Source organism: Ursus maritimus, unplaced genomic scaffold (assembly GCF_017311325.1).
Source record: "Ursus maritimus isolate PB19 unplaced genomic scaffold, ASM1731132v1 scaffold_26, whole genome shotgun sequence".
Lineage (NCBI taxonomy): Eukaryota > Metazoa > Chordata > Mammalia > Carnivora > Ursidae > Ursus > Ursus maritimus.
Genome location: NW_024425119.1, coordinates 32,198,001 through 32,217,379, shown reverse-complemented (window position 1 = coordinate 32,217,379; position 19,379 = coordinate 32,198,001). Strand labels below are relative to the sequence as shown.

At 38.8% G+C, this 19,379-nt stretch overlaps 1 protein-coding gene across 1 annotated transcript; it reads right to left on the bottom strand.

Annotated features, from left to right (window-relative positions):
- Window positions 1-1,215: 1,215 nt before the first annotated feature.
- MUC19 (mucin 19, oligomeric) lies at window positions 1,216-16,035 on the bottom strand. The gene is made up of 12 exons (XM_040641940.1): window positions 15,974-16,035; window positions 14,740-14,805; window positions 13,978-14,075; window positions 9,702-9,794; window positions 8,272-8,301; window positions 6,182-6,213; window positions 5,933-6,095; window positions 5,554-5,591; window positions 4,067-4,177; window positions 3,048-3,087; window positions 2,085-2,193; window positions 1,216-1,399 (listed from the first exon to the last, which is right to left on the bottom strand). Exons 1-12 carry the CDS (start codon window positions 16,033-16,035, stop codon window positions 1,216-1,218), a joined length of 1,026 nt encoding a protein of 341 aa, XP_040497874.1.
- Window positions 16,036-19,379: the final 3,344 nt, after the last annotated feature.

Below are 19,379 nucleotides of genomic sequence, written 5' to 3'. Positions count from 1 at the left end.
AAATAATTTTGTACAAGGCACATTTAGAAATGTATAGGAAGAAGGATGTGTGTATGGACAGCAAAGTAGTAGAATACACTGACGACGGTCATAACGTTATCGAACCTCAACTTCTCCTTCTAGCTAACTACCCCAATGGTATACACAATACAAGGAGAGGAGTGGGCTGGGGGGGTGACCTTTAGTTCACTTTTAGTCTCATCGAGTTCGTGGTATCTATAGGACATCTAGTTAGAGGTGTAAATTCAGAGTTGTATCAATGTGTCTGTAACTCAGAGAAGAGCTTGGGGTTGGAGACTGGAAATCCTTGGTGTCTCTACACATCTACCTGTGCTGATGAAATCATCCAAGGAGCCTGAGTGATGTGAGAAGAGGAACAGGATGCAGCTTTGGAGAATTGAGATGTCAAGGACTGACAACAGTGAAGGTGTCCACAAATGTAGCGGCACTATTAAAAATGATGCCACAGAAACAGCCAGAAAAACATTTCAAGAAAAAGTGAGCATGTCATCAGACCGTACTTCAAGAATTGTTAAGGCCACTGGTGTTCTTTTTTTTTTTTTTAATTTTTTTTTTAAAGATTTTATTTATTTATTTGACAGAGATAGAGACAGCCAGCGAGAGAGGGAACACAAGCAGGGGGAGTGGGAGAGGAAGAAGCAGGCTCCTAGCGGAGGAGCCTGATGTGGGGCTCGATCCCATAATGCCGGGATCACGCCCTGAGCCGAAGGCAGATGCTTAACCGCTGTGCCACCCAGGTGCCCCAAGGCCACTGGTGTTCTGGGCAGAGAAGTCGTCATAGAATGAAAGGGATGATGTACTAGAGTAGAAAAGCGAGGGAAGAGGACAAAAACTTAATTTCGGTTTTTCCTTTCCTTTCCTAAACGTAAGTTTAGCTGTGAAGGAAAAGGATGAAACAGGACAATGTTCTCACAGGATAAAGAGTAGAAGAATATATTGGAAAGCCACGATATGACTCCGTTTCTCTTTGAGGTGTAGCATGCTTATGGCTGTGAATAAAAACATACGCTCAATAACTGCTTGCAAACTTGTATTTATTTTTCAGATCCAGTCAACATGAGAACAAAATGCCTCATAATGAGAACTCACTTTTTGAGTGAGATACAAATGTTTAGGTAGTGTATTTAGTGATCATTTTTGGTCCTTTATCAAATAAATAGCTGGCCTGCTCTACCTGGAAAGGTTACAATAGTGTTAACTGACGGCTGGGGTTACAGATTGTTGGCATAAGTCCGAGCAGGAACACGTTGTGACGTGCCTGTATCTGTAAGGTAGTGTACTGCCATCAGGACAGTTAAGAACGACTTCTCGGAACTCGTAGTTATCTTCTCGGCAGCAAAGGCATGAATTTGTCAACTGATAGAGAGTATAATTGTACCTAAAGGAAAAGAAAACGCAGCAATAAATATTTTGGGGATATCTTCTGAAGCAAATTGACATCAATCCTCAAATTATAATCGTTGAGGTGATTTAGCAATCCTTCCGACCAATTTATTCTTTTCCTACACCTTTCATTTCCCCCTCACCATGAACTTCTGATATGGCTCTGTGGTACTGGTCTCTAAGACCAAGAGAAATAAATCCAAAATGGAAATATATAAGCTCATCATTAGAGCAGTATGGTGCAGAAATATAAACAGATTTTTAAATATACTTCATGCCAAACTATTATTCTCCAAATATTAATCTGTACATGAAAATGTCCATGAAGGAAAAAAAATATACATATATATCATGTCTAAAATGCAAGTGGTGGTTTAGAAACATTGCTTAAAAGAGCAAGAGTATTTGCTCAAGTAGTCTCGGTAATCACTGTGTGAAATAAAATACATTTGCCGTGAACATATTATGTTTGACTTATTTAGAAAACTACTTTAAAATGATACATCACTATTGAAAATGCTTATTTTATTTCTCAGATTTTAATATTTTAGATATTTGGTTGGTCAGGTCTTGATCCTTAGCTGTCATGTAAAAAATGTTCCATGTAATGTTTTAAAAGCTTAATTTCCTCCACAGTGTTACAAAATTAATGCACAGTACGCTTTCAAAGAAAAACTCACCGGACAGTCTTCTTGCATTCCCCCACACATCTTGCCATCTCGATTCTTTTCTGGCAACCATTGTACTTTATAGTCACAGTCACGGGTGAAGTTCTACAATTAGGCTTACCTAAAACAAAATGGGTAACAGAGTCACAAATGAGGTTTAACATTAACAATTGCTAAGTCTCAGTTTTCTTAACCTTAAGTAGAGAATAACGACACAAAATACTTCACGGCATTGTTGAAGGGATTAACTGCCTCAGCAGCCAGCACAAGGTACCTGGTTAATATTCAATAATTGTCTTTAATAAATGTTATCTTTTAATTATTGCTATCATTACTGTCATAGGAGGAGGAGGGAGGGGACAAGGGAGAAAGGAGGAGGGAAGAGAGGGGAGGGAAGGGAAGATGAAGGGAATGTTTTTTTTTTTTTAAAGATTTTATTTATTTATTCGACAGAGATAGAGACAGCCAGCGAGAGAGGGAACACAAGCAGGGGGAGTGGGAGAGGAAGAAGCAGGCTCACAGCAGAGGAGCCTGATGTGGGGCTCGATCCCAGAACGCCGGGATCACGCCCTGAGCCGAAGGCAGACGCTTAACCGCTGTGCCACCCAGGCGCCCCGGAATGGATTGTTTTTGACATCCATTTCTCCTTTCTGATCATCCTTATGATCTAATATAGCAATTTACAACACAACCTGCTGATACTAGGAGAGCAAACTACATTTTTTTCATGAAAATTAAATTTCTCTCTTATAAACATCATTAGTTTTTACTGGGAAGAATGTTTCAACCAACATGAAAAAGTAACTACATTATGTACAAGTATCAATTATTAGTTTATAGATATAGGTTAGATTATCTGTATGTTAAAAACGCAGGAGACTTTCTATTAATGATCTGCCATTTTGTTTTAAACAAACACTAAATTTTTGTTAACAGTTGACATTTCCTCTTCATGTGGAGCTTAATGCTACTTACATGTATAGCAACATTTTTTTGAATCATAGACTCTGTCTTCCTATAAGGGCAAGAGAAATAGAAAAAAGACTTAAAAGGTCTGTATTTTTGTATAAATAATATAACATTTTTTAACTTATGCGACTAACATTACAAAGGGGGAAATGGAACAGATAAACATGCTGATCTCAGATCCAGGAAGCATGGATGAAAGAGCATAGTAATAAAAATGAGTCTGAATATTTACACTAAAATTTTTCAATAGTGGGAATAAAGTGAAAAATATTTAAACTAAATTTTTCTTTAAAATAACATGCAAAAAGGTAAAAAAAAACCCTCCCTTATTTTAATTGAACAATGCTTTAATAATAATATTACTACTAGATGCCGTAAGTTTCCCATAGGCAGGATTTTTATCTTACACATCATTATAATCTCATACCTATCAATGTCTCAAAGTAAAAACTCAATAAATGCTTAAATCCAACACTGGAGTACTGAAATCAAACTTTATATTATCAATTATATCTTCAGAAAGAAAAATAAGCTAAGTTTGAACCATAAATTGTGAGCATTTATTATTAATTAAAACTTAAGATTAAAACAGCATTTATTAATACAAAATCCTCACCATATTGGGGGGGAGGTAAAAATGAAGACTGTGTCACAAAGAAAGTTCTGAACAGTAAACTTATATGTGATTTTTATGAAAAATTTATATTTTTATAGAAAACGATTAACTGAATCCATGAACCTTGAAAAAAAACAAGATTTTTTTTTGGTTTGTTTAAAAATGGTAAAATGCTTTCTAAAGTAACTTACTTCTAGAATAGTACTAAATTAAGTTTTATAGAGCCTGCAAATATAACTTTGATATGAAAAATATACTTGGCAATAAAAAGGTGTGAAACGTATCTGGAACGGAAACCACAAGGAATTTACGTCTGTTGGCCAGACACATATTTTCCAAATGAGAAAGAAGACAGCTTGTGCTTATAAGAAGTGGATGTTGTTGATCATTACTTAAGAAGATGACTTACTTCTGCACACCAGGTCTGCTTTGGGCAGTCTTGCACCACTGCCATGAAACCAGTGTCGTAGCAGGAGTAGGAGATGCATGGGTTGTTGGGATCATCAAATGAAGCTCCGATCTGGGAAGCAGGGAGGAAGAGAGAACCAAATAATTATTCACCTTGATTTGTTTTTGAGGTTGAAAATAAAATCTGTTTTAAAAAAATCAAATTCATAATATTTAATGAATTTCCAGAGGCACTTTCAGTCATTAATTAATATTTAAGAAAAAGTGGATTGAAAGACTTCTACTTTCATGAATAAACCAGCGTGCCTCCTTGAGAGCACAGAATGTGTCAGGATTCTCAGTCCTAAAATGAAGACCCACATACTGTATTCACCTGCTCAGCCACTCTATTATAGTTTTCAAGTATTTTCAAGAAAGGGTATTTTATGGTTAACAGTCAATCAACCAATTGCTATGCTCTAAGCTTGAGGGAAAATAAGAAATCTAAGTAGAAAAAAATGGTACAAAATAGTTTTATCAGATTACCACAAATGACAATCCCACAAACCATCCTACATCTACTTCTGCTTATGTTTCTACTTCTGCTTGTATTTCTATACTTTTAAAGTTCTCTGGATTGCTTTAAAAATCATTTATGCTCAAAATTCAAACATCAATTTGGGAAACTGTATTTCAAACTGCCAAATTAACTTTCTGGTAAACCAGAATTTTGTTATTTCAACTATTTTGCATATAAATGGTTAGAGGTAAAACTTTCCTTTTGTTCTTTAAACATCACCATATTTTACGTTTAAAAACTGGCATAGATTCTCAAGTCACTATCACCTTTGGAAACTAAAAATTAAGAAACCCAGACAGGAATTTGAGTGTGATAAATAAGTTACTGAGCTAAAACGCTCATTGGCTCTGTTTTATATATTTCTTAACATACTGCATAGATTTTATTTTAGACTTTTTTAATACTTAGTATCACCAGCTCAAATGTATTATCAATTTGAGAACCATCTGGGTTTTATGACTTCTTGGTACCTTTTCTGAAAAGTTAAATTACTTTCCAAAATGCCAAATCAGTTGGCAAAATCCAGCCCTGAATATACGTGTTGCTATATTCACATAATGGGGTTCTAGTCTTTGGGGGTTTTTCATTTGATCTCTGACAGTTTGGCCATCTGATCTTTCTGGTTATAATTACAGTTTAACTCTGTTCATTGATTTGAATGTCACAGAGTGTGCCTTCTCCATCTGGTCAGACCCCTGGGAAATTTAATTCACAAGTTAGGTAGTTAATGATCAAGTATATTTTCTCCCTTTGAACTTAGTCATGCTGAGTGTTACATTTGATGCTGCTTTTGAAATGAATATAGGAAAAAAAATGAACAGATTCTGTTCCACCATTACCTATGAATTTTCCATATCATAAGCTGAAAGAGCCTGCCACTCATTCATAATTATATAAATAAAGATATTTTAAAGTAAAAACGGCCTTACCTTATAATCAATACTGTTAAACAAACATGTTCTTGGTTCTGAAAAATAAATACATTATTTTATTCTAAAATAAACATTATAATTCTGTTTATATTTATAAATCAGAAACTATATATGGGATCATATTTATCAACCAATTAAAATGTTTCTTCCCACAACAACATCATCTCCTTTTAATCTACTATTTATATTCATAATTGTTAATTCTGGGTTTTCTCCACTCCAAAGATAGTGAGCTTTGGGGCAAGTATGATTCTGTTTTATTGACCACACCCATCTAGCAGAAAGTTGACATGTATTAGAAGCTCAATAAATATCTCCTGACTACATGAATAAGTAAACAACTATTCAATTCAAATAATGTATTGTGAATACACACCACAGTATCCGATTTCACAGCAGGTGTCATTGTCTCGGAACTTTACGAGTCTCTCTCCAGTTTTGCATGTGGGTGCAGAAGGGCATTCCTTGAGGTTACAGTCCACGGTATTTGCATCAGTACAGGTGCATGTGTAACAATTGGCAGTCCATTTCTCTCCAGGCTACAGACACAAACCAAGTTTAGACTTCTATTCAAATACAGGAATGACAGCAAATTTGGATTAAAGTAGAGAAAAACTGTACTTACAGATTTCTCTTCTCCCAGTGGACCATGACAAACTGTTAACATGAGATGGTAAAGGCTAATTAAATTTGGCAAAATAGAACCATCTGTTATGTGTAGATAACTACCAGGTGGCCAATACTGTAACTGGAACCAGAGTTTCAGAAACTGAATTGTGAAGAATTGTATGGTGCCTTAAGGTGGATAAATCACACCCACTTACTTGAGTAAACCGTCTCTAATGAGTATAGATACATTTCATATTTTACAATCTCAGCATAGGATAATTATTAATTTCTGCTGGCAGTGGTCAATAAATCTTATGACTACTGTTTTATTTACTATTCTGCAGTCTGACTTCTACCATCATAACCCTACAAGTCACTAAGACTGTAATTATCAGTCCTTAAGGCCCTTTATCAGTGTTTCAATTTCTCCACAACTGCTGACATTTTTAACCCTCATGTTCTTGAAAATGTTCTCCTTCCTTCAAATTCAACACTCTGAAATTCTTTTCTTTATTAGCACCCCTTTCTCTTCCCTCCCATTGTCTCTGCCCTTTCCCTGGTACTTTCTACCTTCTTCAGTGTCCACTGCAATGTCAAGTGGATGACTCTCAAACTTGTAGCTCCAGTCCAGACACTTCTTGTAAAGTATGGACCCAGGATTCCCTCAGCCTAATAGTATCGCAGCAGACCTATGAGACCCTCAAACTCAATATGCATAAAACAGATCATATCATCTTGCCCCTGAAACCAGTTTCTCATCTGAACTGGCTTCCTCCTGTTGAGAACCAAACTATTCTTTCAATTATTTGAGCTTAAAACCGAGGAGTCATTTTGATTCCTTCCATTCCATCACTTGGCATCCAATCGACCAAAAATCCTGTATCTTCTTCTTCACTTCAACCCCTTCCTTTCCTGGCTATACTACAATACTACTCCAGGACTTTGTTATCTTTAAGCTAGCACACTTGGGCTTTTCCAGAAAACTCTGAGTCAGACCTCTTCCTGATCCAATCAAATCCCTATACCACAGGTAGAATAATTTTCCTAAAGCCTAATTTTCATCTCATCATTGCCTTGGTTGAAAACTTTTTAAAAAGTATTTATTTATTTGAGAGAGACAGAGCACAGGTGAGGGGCAGAGGGAGAGAATCTTCAAACAGTCTCCCTGCTGAGCACGGAGCCCGACTTGAGACTTGATCTCACAACCCATGAGATTATGGCCTGAGCTGAAACAAAGAGTTAGACGCTTAACTGACTGAGTCCCCCAGGCACCCCTTGGCTAAAAACTTCTGATGGCCCCTTATAGATTTGTAAAAGAAATACCTTCTTTTAGCATTCTAGCTTTTGAGGTCTGCCACAGCGTGGCTCCAACGTCCTTTTTCAACTCAGTCTTACTTTTCTCATTTACATGCCCTGGACTAGTCTACATATTATTCTCAAATTCTAGATCTGTAGTGAAATACCTAAGGACTCCTCCAACGTATACAATACATGTAACACATATGTGACATATAAAATGTGCACTCTATATAATACATATTTCACTTTTTAATGTGAAATTTATTTTTAGCCTTATGTGAAAATTGTCTATGTTTCTTTTAAAACATTCCTCTCCCACTATATCGTAAGATCAGAGAATGATTTGGGGGGGGGGGTTAACTTCTGTTACTTCCTACAAAACATAGCATATTGGATTGAGAATAGTGGGAACTTCAAATCCTCTAGAATTATTGAACTTTGGTTAACTTTAATTTCTCTTGCTACAAATCAATCCTCAAAAAATCTGGAATTATCTAGTTTAAAAAATACTATCAAATGACAATTTTTTGATGAAGATATCATATCACTACATAAAACACTTTATTTAGTAGGTAAACTCTATTTTGAGTAAGTAACAAGATGCATTTGTTTGGTTTCGTCGCATTAGTTTGTGGGTGAGAAAACAAGACTACCATTCACTATTTGGTGAATAAAATCTACTTCAAGTTCTCCTATTCTGTAACATTTCCACAGCTAGTAACTTTTATTGGCGTGACCTCTGATATTTGACTTGCAGGGAGAACAACAAATGTAGAATGATCGAATTTCAAGGGGAAGTATTATTACCTGGAGGTGGCGGATGTGATGGTGGACAACCTGTGTAAAAACAGACACCTCGTGTTAGCCTCTAAAGTTACTGAAATTGTTTGGGGATAAAATCGTTATCTAATAACTAAAAATAATTGGCTACATTGCTAATCTTACAAACAGACTTATTCCTGTCTACTTTCCTTTCTGCTCCTCATGGCAGTTCAAATTCCACCATCAGAGAATGTTCCCTTTGAAGCTCAAATTTTAATGGGAGGGGACTATGGGAGTCTACAGGAGAAAGGAGAACACATCACGGTAAACTGTTTTCAAGCCCTTTCCCCCCCCATTTCACGAGAAATATTTACCAATCCCCTTTCTTTTTCTCTTTCTTTTTTTTCTCTCTGATCAATATCTTTAGTCCTGGGAAACAAGTATTAAGGGACACAAACACTGTTTACTAAGGGGTGGCTATAGCCATTTCATAGTGCATACACTCATTGCATATTTCCCCATCAGGTGAACTTTGAGCAAATGAGGTATGTATAATCATGTCCTATTTGCAAGTCAAGAAAAGAAGAATTTTTTTAAACCAATGTGTAGAGATTTTAGGGAGCAAATTATTTTCTGAAGTTTTAGACAATACAGAAGGCAATGTTACTGATTATTCTCAGAAATGGGGAAACTGTTCATCAAGGTTCTAGATCACTTTGCTGTTCAATAAGGAACTTATAAAGAAATATATTTTTAAATTATGACATTTTCTCATACTAAACCATGAGATTTTCCTAATACTAAAGGTAGTGGTTTTTGTGAAAGATTGCAAAAAAGAATTCTAACTTGAATTTGAATATACTTATTGATGTCTAATAACTGTTTAATATCCAGAAGCCTATTATGTAAGAAAGAAAAAAAGATTGTTGAATTCTCAAATATTTCTATTAGGTAAAATCATATTATCAATCAATAAAATGGAAAAATAGCTAACATATCATTTTGTGATTATTTAATACTTTTAATTTATATGTTGCCTAAGTGATTTTGTGTAGAACAATGCAAAGTAACTAACCGGATGAGCAAATGTCCCTAACTCCGAAATAACATTTAAGGACCAAATATAAGATGAATTGTTAGATGCTCACTATTACTTTTTTACTTAACTCAGAGTTGTATCAAGTAATATTCTAGTGATTTCTATATTGGCCATATAAGAATACCAGATTCAAAATGTTGCATTAGTCTTATTTAGTAATGGGGAACACCTGAACTGTCAGATCACGGCATAAATACCAAATAACAAAGAATTTAATAGCAATCTTTCTAATTGATTCACACAATATCCACATAACTGTAGTGCTATTTTCAAGCAGGAAGGATTTCCAATTAAATAAATATTCTACTGAATAGTCTCTTATAAACACGTTTCTACATCGACATTTTTGTGACTTCTTGTGTTTAGCTAATGTCACCTGGTTTATCTGAAGAGCTTGTAGTACCACTGCTGGGTGATGCAGGTTTATTTTCATGTCCACTAGTTGCACCACCAGATGTTACAGATGTACCTGTTATAAAGGAAAAAGATGGAAAAGGCTAATTCCCAGAATTTCTTAAGCTAGGAGATAGCTAATTCTGACTTAAATTAACTTCCAACAAAAAATTACAAAAATTTCCATTTATCTATATCAATATTACCCTTTATACATTTCCAAAGATGTACTCCGACATACGTTTATTTATTATTTTATTGGATTCTCATAGATTATATTCCCCATTTTTTACTGATAAGAAAACTGAAGTTACAGAGGTTGAGGGATTCATTCACTTAATTGCATGATACTGGTTCTAGGAAAAATGTTTACATATGGACTCTCCTTGGGCAGGTGGTTTATTTGGGGATTTTTTTATTGCCCTTCAGAAATGGTTATTGAATGCTTAACAAATGTCTTTTTAGGCTCTATGTACATAATTAGTTGTTTTTATTTCTCTTAGGTCTGTTAGTATGAACTATATTAATGGATTTCTTAATTTTGAAAACACTTTCACTAAAAATTAATAGGAATTCTTATTAAACCTTATTTTAGTGTGCTTTTGAATTCTAATTTCAGCTGTTTGTTGTTTGCTATCCAAACTCTTAAACTGCTCCTTTTCTGGGCTTTTAGCTTTATTTCTCTTTTGATAAGCTCTATTTTACAATAACATTTTTATATAATCCCTTTAGCACCCTCCCAATTTTCTTTCAGGTAGTATCTACTGGTTCTCCCTTAATAAATAATTTATTAATTAAATTAATAAATTAATTAAAATAAATTAACAAATAAATTGATAAATTATTAATGTAATTAATGAATTAATAAAATAAATAATTACTAATATTATTTCTTCTTCTTCCCTTCTCCTCCTCTTGTTCTGTATTTTCCAATTTAAATGCCATTTTCTTTTTTAATACTATTTATTTTTACTACTTTAGTAAACTTGAGCTTCTCTCATCTGGTTCATGAGCTTTAAGTAATTTGTTTGACTACTATCTAATCAAGATTATCACATCTTCTTTCTTATTGCTGATGTAGGAAAGATGTTGGGGTTTGGAGTCAACAGCCAAGAAACAATTGTTGAGACGTCTTTGGTCAAAACGGTGGTTTTATTAAAGCACAGGGGAAGGACCCATGGGCAGAAAGAGCTGCCCTGGGGTCATGAGGAGTGGTCCATTACATACTTTCCAGTTGGGAGACGGTTAGGGATAGCTTAAGGCCCTAAGGAATTTTGGAACAGATTTCCAGGACCTTAAGGGGCTAGCTATTGTTGGGAAAAGGTCATTCATTACTATCTAATATAACCTTCATCATGAGACCCTTCTGATGTATATCAGTGGGTCATATACTAGGCAGATGATTGCCACCATGTGTCTTGGGGGTAGAGATAAAGGAAGCTTCCAAAGGAATTTGCATACCTTAAAGTAGACGTACAGGATCCTGGGAGTAGGGCTAAGATTATCTTTGCACTTAGTTAAGTACTAACATTCAGGCAGTTGAGTTCCTAGAGGAATGGCACTCTGCCTGTTTCAAGCATTTGTCAATGGGCTGTTAAGTAGTAAGGAAATTTAATTTTTCTCTCGCCTTTATTTCCCACATCTTCCCCATCTATCTATTAGTAATAAATGATATTTTTAGTTGGTCAAATACGAAACATTTATGTAGTTTTCTTCCACCTTTCTTTCAAATTCGGTTCCTGCTTTAGAGTTAGAGTTAAAGATAGTGCTCTAATCATTTCAGTCATTTTCAAGGCATCTCTTTGTTGCTTACCACTCATTCTCTAGTGATTTTATTATGAAGAGCTCATGGGTACGTAATTCCCTCAATTCCTTCCTGTTTTCAACAATTTTCCTAGAGCTCGATACCTGAATTACATTTAGCTACATTGACAACCCTTAGCCTACATTTTCCTTCCTTCCTTGAGTTTCTTAATGCTACTCTGTCTTGACAACTCTGATACCAACCTGATGACAGGTTGATGACAACTCTGATTTTCTTTCTTTTTAAATGACTTTTTCTTTTTGCCTCAAGGTCCAGAGAATGTATCTTTCATGTCTAACAGATTTTTCTAAGTTTAATAGTTTTCTAAAATAACTCACCAAATTTATTGTTCAGGATTTAACCTTCCAGGTAGATGATAGGTCCTTTCAACATATAAATTTAGGATTTCTCTTTTAATTGCAGGAAACTTGTCCACATTTTATAGTTTTAAATATTATTTCTGTCTCATTGCTTTTGCTCCTCCAGAAACTGCAATAATATATATGCTGGATATTTTTATCTGTTTCCTATAATGATGTCCAACTTTGATCTACTTTATCTTTTTAAAAAATGTCTGCAATATTTTTTTGGATCTTCTCAATTCTATCCTCTATGGCCTCTGCCATGCTTTCAGTCTCATATATTCTCTGCTGGGTAGCTTGCAATTGGTCTGTATTTTTTAGATAACTTCTCTTTATTTTTAAAATATTTCTCCTGAGTTTTCATCAGTTCCAATTTAACATCTTCCTACTGCCTATTTTGACCCTTAGTTTTTAATTTATAATTCTGATGTCTATATCTGCAGTTTGTTTCTTATTTTAAATGCTTGTTAAGGTTCTGTTTCCTGTTTCATGACTAGATTTTTAGTTTGCTTGCTATTGCTGAGGATTGCTAAAAATGTATACAATGAATAGCTTTCTATAAATATTGGAATTTTATTTTTCTTTTCATGATTTTCTGCATTGGATTTTCCTGAAACACAGCAGAAGATTCTATGCAGTGGGGACAGAGAGACTTTTGTGTGGCTCACCAGATTTCTCAGATCAAGGGCTTTCTCTTATGTTGTTCATGGTGAAGGGAAGCTTCTTTTTTAAGTGGCATTTCTTCTTTGTCTACTAATTCTCACTTACTATCCTGTTTTCTTGAGGCCCTTGGTTTTGAAGATTTCTTTTCCTTCTTTCCTTCCTTCCTTCCTTCCTTCCTTCCTTCCTTCCTTCCTCCCTCCCTCCCTCCCCCTTTCTCTTTCTTTCTTTCTTTCTTTTTCTTTTTCTTTTTTTCTTTTTCTTTTTCTTTTTTTCTTTTTTCCACCTAGGCTGCAAGTATTCCTCCACCTTCCTGGTGTCCCTCCCTTGCCTCCAACAGTCAGTACCTCCACAGGGCTGCCTGACCTCATTCTGTGAACTTACCCATCTTCTTTTTTTCAACTCCATATGCACAAGTGCTCTGATTTGCTAGGTCTCAGACCCTCTCTCAGAGGTCTCTGTTCAGTGTGGAGCCCCTTCCCTCCAGGGGTAAACCCTGGTTGATGCTATCTATGCTCTACCACTATTAAGTACCTCTTTATACTCCCCTCTCTTCTGGGATGCCCTGACCTGAATCTTAGCTCCACTATGAGCCCCAGAGCCATCTTCCCCAATCACTAGAGTCTCAGTTTTCTCTGTCCCTCTAAACTTGCTAGGTGTAGGCCCAGTGATATTCATGGTTTGCAGAAGGAGGTATGTGTAGATTCTAATGTATGCAGCCACCATTTTCCCCATTGAGCTCAAATGCTACTCAATTCAAAGATCATCAATGCAAATTAAAAAATCAGGTTAGTCCAGATCACACCCTGATGAGGGAGGTACGGTCGGACACAGCTGAAAAGTGAGGACCAGCTTCATTTGGTTTCTCACGACTTGGGGTTCTAATCCCTGCTTCCCCAGGGGTGCTGCCACCTCCAGTTCCAGGGGTTGCTTAGGCAAGACCCTAGGCATGTTTAATTTTACAACAGAAATACAAGTTAGCTAATTAAAATATGAACTTGATCATCTTTGGAGGATGGCTTGTGAAAAGACAAATAAAAATTTAAAATAAGAGGCTTAATTCTTTCTGGTACAAGTAAGGAGAGCCTTCCCCTTTCCTTTTCTTAGACCATTTGCTTTAGAAAATTTGTCATTTCAGATGTTTTCTCTGTCTTTGAAATGTATGTAAATCTTTTAAAAATCTGAATAGGCTTCTTCCCAGCTTAATGACCCAGGAAGGTCTTTCTCAAGGCCTTGGGAGCTATCTCTCGGAAATGTAAACATCAAGGGAGATAGTACCCTCATCTCCCTCTAGGGACAAACCTTCCTTTCTCATTAAGATTGGATTTTACTTCCCCTCCTATAAAGCCAATTAAATAACCAATTCTCATCTCAGTTACCAGGTGAATTAGGATAAATTGTGTATAATAAATGCTGTTTTAAAGTCCCCTTACTTGAGAACCAGTAATCATCTTTCTCGAGAATATGTAATGGCGGTCTGCTGGTACAATCCCTTTCTGTCTTTACAATCTCTAAGTGAATTGCCGATAATCTGCATCACGTCCCAGTTTAATACTTATTCAATTATAAAACTGTTTTCTTTCTCTACCGTGTTTGGGGCCTGGGTCTCTGGGTTGAGAGAAGATTTTGTTTTCAATTCTATGATCCTGACAGCTAAAATATTACTGTTCTTTATTCCCACAAAATTGAATATATCCATAAAATTCCACTCAACTCACTCATGTTTTCAGTTTTTGCTCAAGTTAAAGTATATAGATAGAGTCACAGTGCACTGATCATACTACCACCTTATTTTCAAGATAGAATAATTCTATTGTTTGAAACTCCAACTAATCAGTTCCCTACTAGAATTTCCTCTTCAGCTCCCATTCCAACCCTGTCATGGAACATTTCCTTGATTTTTATTCTTTCTGCCATACATGGTATTTGCCTTTGCGTGTATATAAATATTAATTTCTCCTGCTCAAAAATCAACTTCTAAGGCAACAAGTATATGACTATTCTGTTTTCTAGAGCACTCAGTATGATGTTATGCACAGAACAAATAGCTCTTGATTTATTTCTGATCTCCAGTTTTGACATTACACAAATAATAATAATTAAATTCTTCAGGAAACATTGTCTCTGTTGAAATTTTAAGTAAATAAATCACATTTCCATTGCCTAGATTTATTCTGATTATGCTTTTCCAGTACCTGGTGCTGCAGAAGTGGTTCCACCAACAGCTGCAAAAGAGGCTGCAAATCCCCCTTTTGCGGATCCTAATTGAAAAGAACAATGGCATTCAGTCCACAATGGGATTGAGAGATTAAGCAAATAGTAACAAAAACACCCCATGAATTTGGATCCCCAATAAAAAAATAAACAATCACATTCAAATGGGACATACTAAACTAAGGAAGTATTCCTTATTTATGTGAAGTTTACATTTCAAAGGGCATCTTTCATTTTTAACTGGCAATTCTAGTCTAAAACAACAGTTGTGATACAAATGACCGAACTACACCTGTTCAAATGTCATAAAATCACAGCCATTAAAACTATACCAATACCTAAATACATAAAATCTTCTATGAAAACTTGAGTTCCCAGCTAGGGTAAGGTTGGAGCACTCTCAAAATGAGCAGGTGAGCCTGTACCTCGCCTGCTGATTAATCAACTGGCCTAAAACCAGTGAAAGGTGATCTAGGGGTGATACCATGACCAGTTCCAGTGGTATATCTAACAGACTGCCTGTTAAAATTGATACACTGTGTACTGGGACAGCATAGAATTCAAATATATTATATACAATAATATAGTAGTTTTGAAGGAAAACTTGGCCAAACCAGTAAAATAAATTTCATCATAGAACTGTCAATTATTTTTATATCATTTTACATCTTTCTGCAGTATTTGATTAATAAAAATGAGTGAAATCATCAAGGCTCTAAGGAAAGACATTTCCTATTTTCATTTCTGTTTTATTTCTTTTTAGAAAGCTACTCCTCTGAATGACATTTTCGAACTGATCGTTAGAAGGGGTCATATCACACCAGGGGCTCAAGCATTCAGTTTTCAAAGAACTTTTCACAAACTGGTTCAAAGACTTGTGTACAAGTTTATTCATGTGTCAACTAAGTTCTACACTGTAGCCTGGATGGCAAATCATGACCCTATCCAGGTCAATACCCATCCTCAGAAGTCCAAAGTTGTGAATATGATAATTCAACATAGACTTGCTCTACACTACATACGATCTGAGCCGATGTTAGCGAAACACGACCCTGAAGGTCAATAAATGGAGCAGGAGGAGGAGTTATGAACACAGGAATTACCCAAAAAACATAAGCCACTGGCACCTGCTAAGGAGTCTCTCCTGACTTGTCTGATTTCCCTGCGCTTGGCGCTCCTGTGCTAGGTTCCTTGGGCAAGTGATGTCTTGCTTACCTCCTCCGGTTGCTGCGGTCGGGCCGCCGGTTCCTCCTGAAAAGAGACAGCAGAGGAAACATTACCCTAGACAGAAATCAATTCATTTACTCTGACAGAAGCCCCACACAGCAGGCCGTATTATTGTTCTTCCCATGGGACCTACGGGGCTCACTGACGTCGTGCTCCAGGTCAGCCCGGGAGTGGGCAGCAGATCCAGGAGCCAAAGCCAGGCAGTCTCCCCCTGGACTTTCGACTCTAACGGTGCCTCTCGGAGCATCTGTGGGAAGGGCGCCATTCTCCACCACTTCCAATCGGCCTTATGTGGAGGTTCCGGCAAAGGCCCACAAAGGCAGAGACGTGACATTCTACACACACAGCAGACCCGAGGGATACAGAAGCTTTCACTCAACGGACAGAACATCCCCGTGGCAAACCGCTCCTCAGTCCTTACCACGGCACGCCCCGGGATCAAACCGTTCCGGGCGCCACCCCTTGGTGGACCAAACTTTGAGGAGCGCCACGCCAAGCCCCTGCACCTAGTATTGCCTGACAGCCAAAAGATGGAGCTGCAGACTGGGCGTCCTTGCCCAAGCATCCCGATCCGCACTTGTGGAAGCAGACACTGAATGGTCGTTGCCCTCACCCTGCAGTCAAGTCACTACTCTGATGGGGAGCCCCCAGTGTCTTCGTGTGGGCAGCTAGACCTTCGATCTTTTACCATCTTCCTGTCATGAGCTCTGGAACTGACGCCCAGCAAGTAGCTACAAGGTAAATAGTAAATCCGGAAGTCGGCCAGGGGAACACAAACGGAGGAAAAGAAAGTCGGGCCACAGACTCGTTAATAAATACATAAAGAGAAGTCCCAGGCTGTGTCTGACAGACAGGATTTCTCATGGTACCTGACGGACTTTTGATTCATCCTGAAAGCGATCAGACCACTGCGGGATTCGAAGCAGTGCAGTTGACAGAGGGACAAGCTCAATTTCTGGAAGGTCCCTGCCACGCACCGTGCACCAAGGGTCAATCGGTAGGGACGTGGCGAGTGACTGGACATGCTCTCAACCGGGATACGCATCGGGCGCTTCGGGGGCTTGTCCAGACACCTTGCTGGGGGCCCCTCTTCCCAAGCTTCTGATTGTCGGCAGGTGGGCCTGAACACTGCCATTTCTACAAAGTTCCCAGGACATGTGGATGCTGGTCTGGGAAACACTCTTTGAGCACCTCCGCCTTACAGGAAGACGACCCAGCCGAAGGACCGCACGCATGAGGTGGAAGACGTTGAACACCGGAGCGAGGCACAGGCAAATGGGACTCCCAGGAGAGGGTACCTCGACAGCTATTTGAAATGACACACTGACAGCCTAAGGGGCACGAGTGAACTCAGGCTTGTTTGCTTTGACTCCCAGTCATCTATACTTGCAGGACGGCTCTGGGTTTTCTCCTGGAAACCAACACTCCTTGCAATGGAGTCCCTGATGCCCACGGAGAAGCGTTTTCTCCCTGGGGTTTCCGGCATGGGTGCTCTTAGGCACAGATCCCCGCACCGTGGAGCCATTCCAGAGGAGGCTACGGGTTCTGGGTCCTAATCCTGCCTCTTCCACTTTGGAGACCTCTCCTTACTTTCTTCCTTCTGGGAATAAAGATACCCAAGCGCCATGGTGTCAATGTGATCTGAGTCCCAGGATTTCCCTTTGAGCATCATCCCCAAGGTGTAGCGTGCCACAGAAATATCACTGAGGACGGAATACTTTCACATACAGAAATGGGAGGGAAATGATTCCCCAAGCCATCGGCTGACTCAGCACTGACCCTGGACACCCCGTCGCGAGCGCTGTAAAAGTGCTCCTGACATGACATGGAGGACGACTGGTGCAATGAAGCTAGGGAAGCCACGGCCTCTGAATCATTTCTTTGTCCCACCCGCTTGGAAGCCGGTGTCCCTTGTGCCATTGTCTTCGGTGTTAAGCAAGAAAACAGACCAACAGCGAGGACAAGCCCCCCCTACGCCCAAGAAACCCAAAAGCCTGCTGAAACACGGGATAGGTGCCATCACCTCTCAAGGCGACGGGTCAGACGTCTTTTAGTCTGGAAACTATCGTCCTGAGCCGCGATGCCTGGCACCAGTGGCTTAGGCGTGGGAGGGATCCTCTGTTCTGAACTCAACCTACCTGCTCCACGCCCAGGACCGGTCAAGGTGGGGCCCACTCCAGTGCTGCCTCCGCTGCCAGCGTTGAGGGTCGTGAAACCTGGACGTCCAGCACCACCTGAGGGAAACATAAAATGAACTTCTCATTTCAACGGTCCTTGGACTTTATCACCAATGGGGGATTGAACGATTCGGTCAGTTCCCGCCACAGGAAATGCAGCCTGAATCCAGCGACTTTCTGTCCACAGTCCCCTAAGGTTGGATTCTACTCTAACATTCCTCCAACATTTTGTTGTCGTCCTTCCCATTTCCTGATTGGGGTTGTCGCTCCTTTCTTCCTAACGCTCCTGTGTTCTGCATCTCCAATTGGCTCACACTAGGTCCTCCTCTATTCGACTCCAGGAGGTTGCTTTCAAAGAAACGCCACCTTCCGCCCCGATCACACTGTCCCTCAGGGATGCAAGTCACACTGATGAAATGTCGTGCCGTAGCTAATGACACCCTTCCACTTAAAACACTCAAGACAGCCAGCTATAGCATTCCCTAGTGGCACGTTTTCTCTAACCCTGGCCTAATTTTTTTCACACTGGAGCTTGATCTGACTGAGGTCTGTACTAGATACTATCCGAACCCTAGACGATATGGAAGAAAAGCAAAACGGAACCCATAGGACAGCCACTCCATCTATCCTGGACCAAAACAAGTTAAATGCAAGTCTTTTGGGATAGAGTTTGACCTCCGCGGGTGGGAAAAGGCCAGTCAATTCCTTGTTTGCCATGTTTCCTCAAAAGCCCTACTCTCATGTCACTTCCTTCCTCAAAACCCGAAGTTGCAGATAACTCTCAGTGACAGGCGTTGTGTTTTTTGTGTGTGTCTGTATGTGTGTGTGTGTGTGTGTGTGTGTGTGTGTGAGTGTTTTAAGTCAGAAGCAAGGTAGGAGTATACGAACCTGTTCTTGAAGGTTCTGACTGAAGTCCTCGAGTTGTTCCTGAGAAGAAAAAGAGAAATGAGGGGCCACGTGGTGACTCAGGCCGTTCAGCCTCTGACTGTGGATTAAGGCTCCGGTCATGATGTCAGGGTGGTGCGATGAAGCCCGGAGTTGGGCTCCGGGCAGGGTGTGGAGCCTGCTTGCGATTCAATCTCCCCCTCTCCCTCTGCCTACAGCACGGCTAGGTGTACCATTCTGAGAATTTACCTTTTAGAGAGAAGAAGCAATGCACTTGAAGCTATCAAACTGTTATGTGACAGAAACCCACTTTCTCTTGACAAAGGCCACGG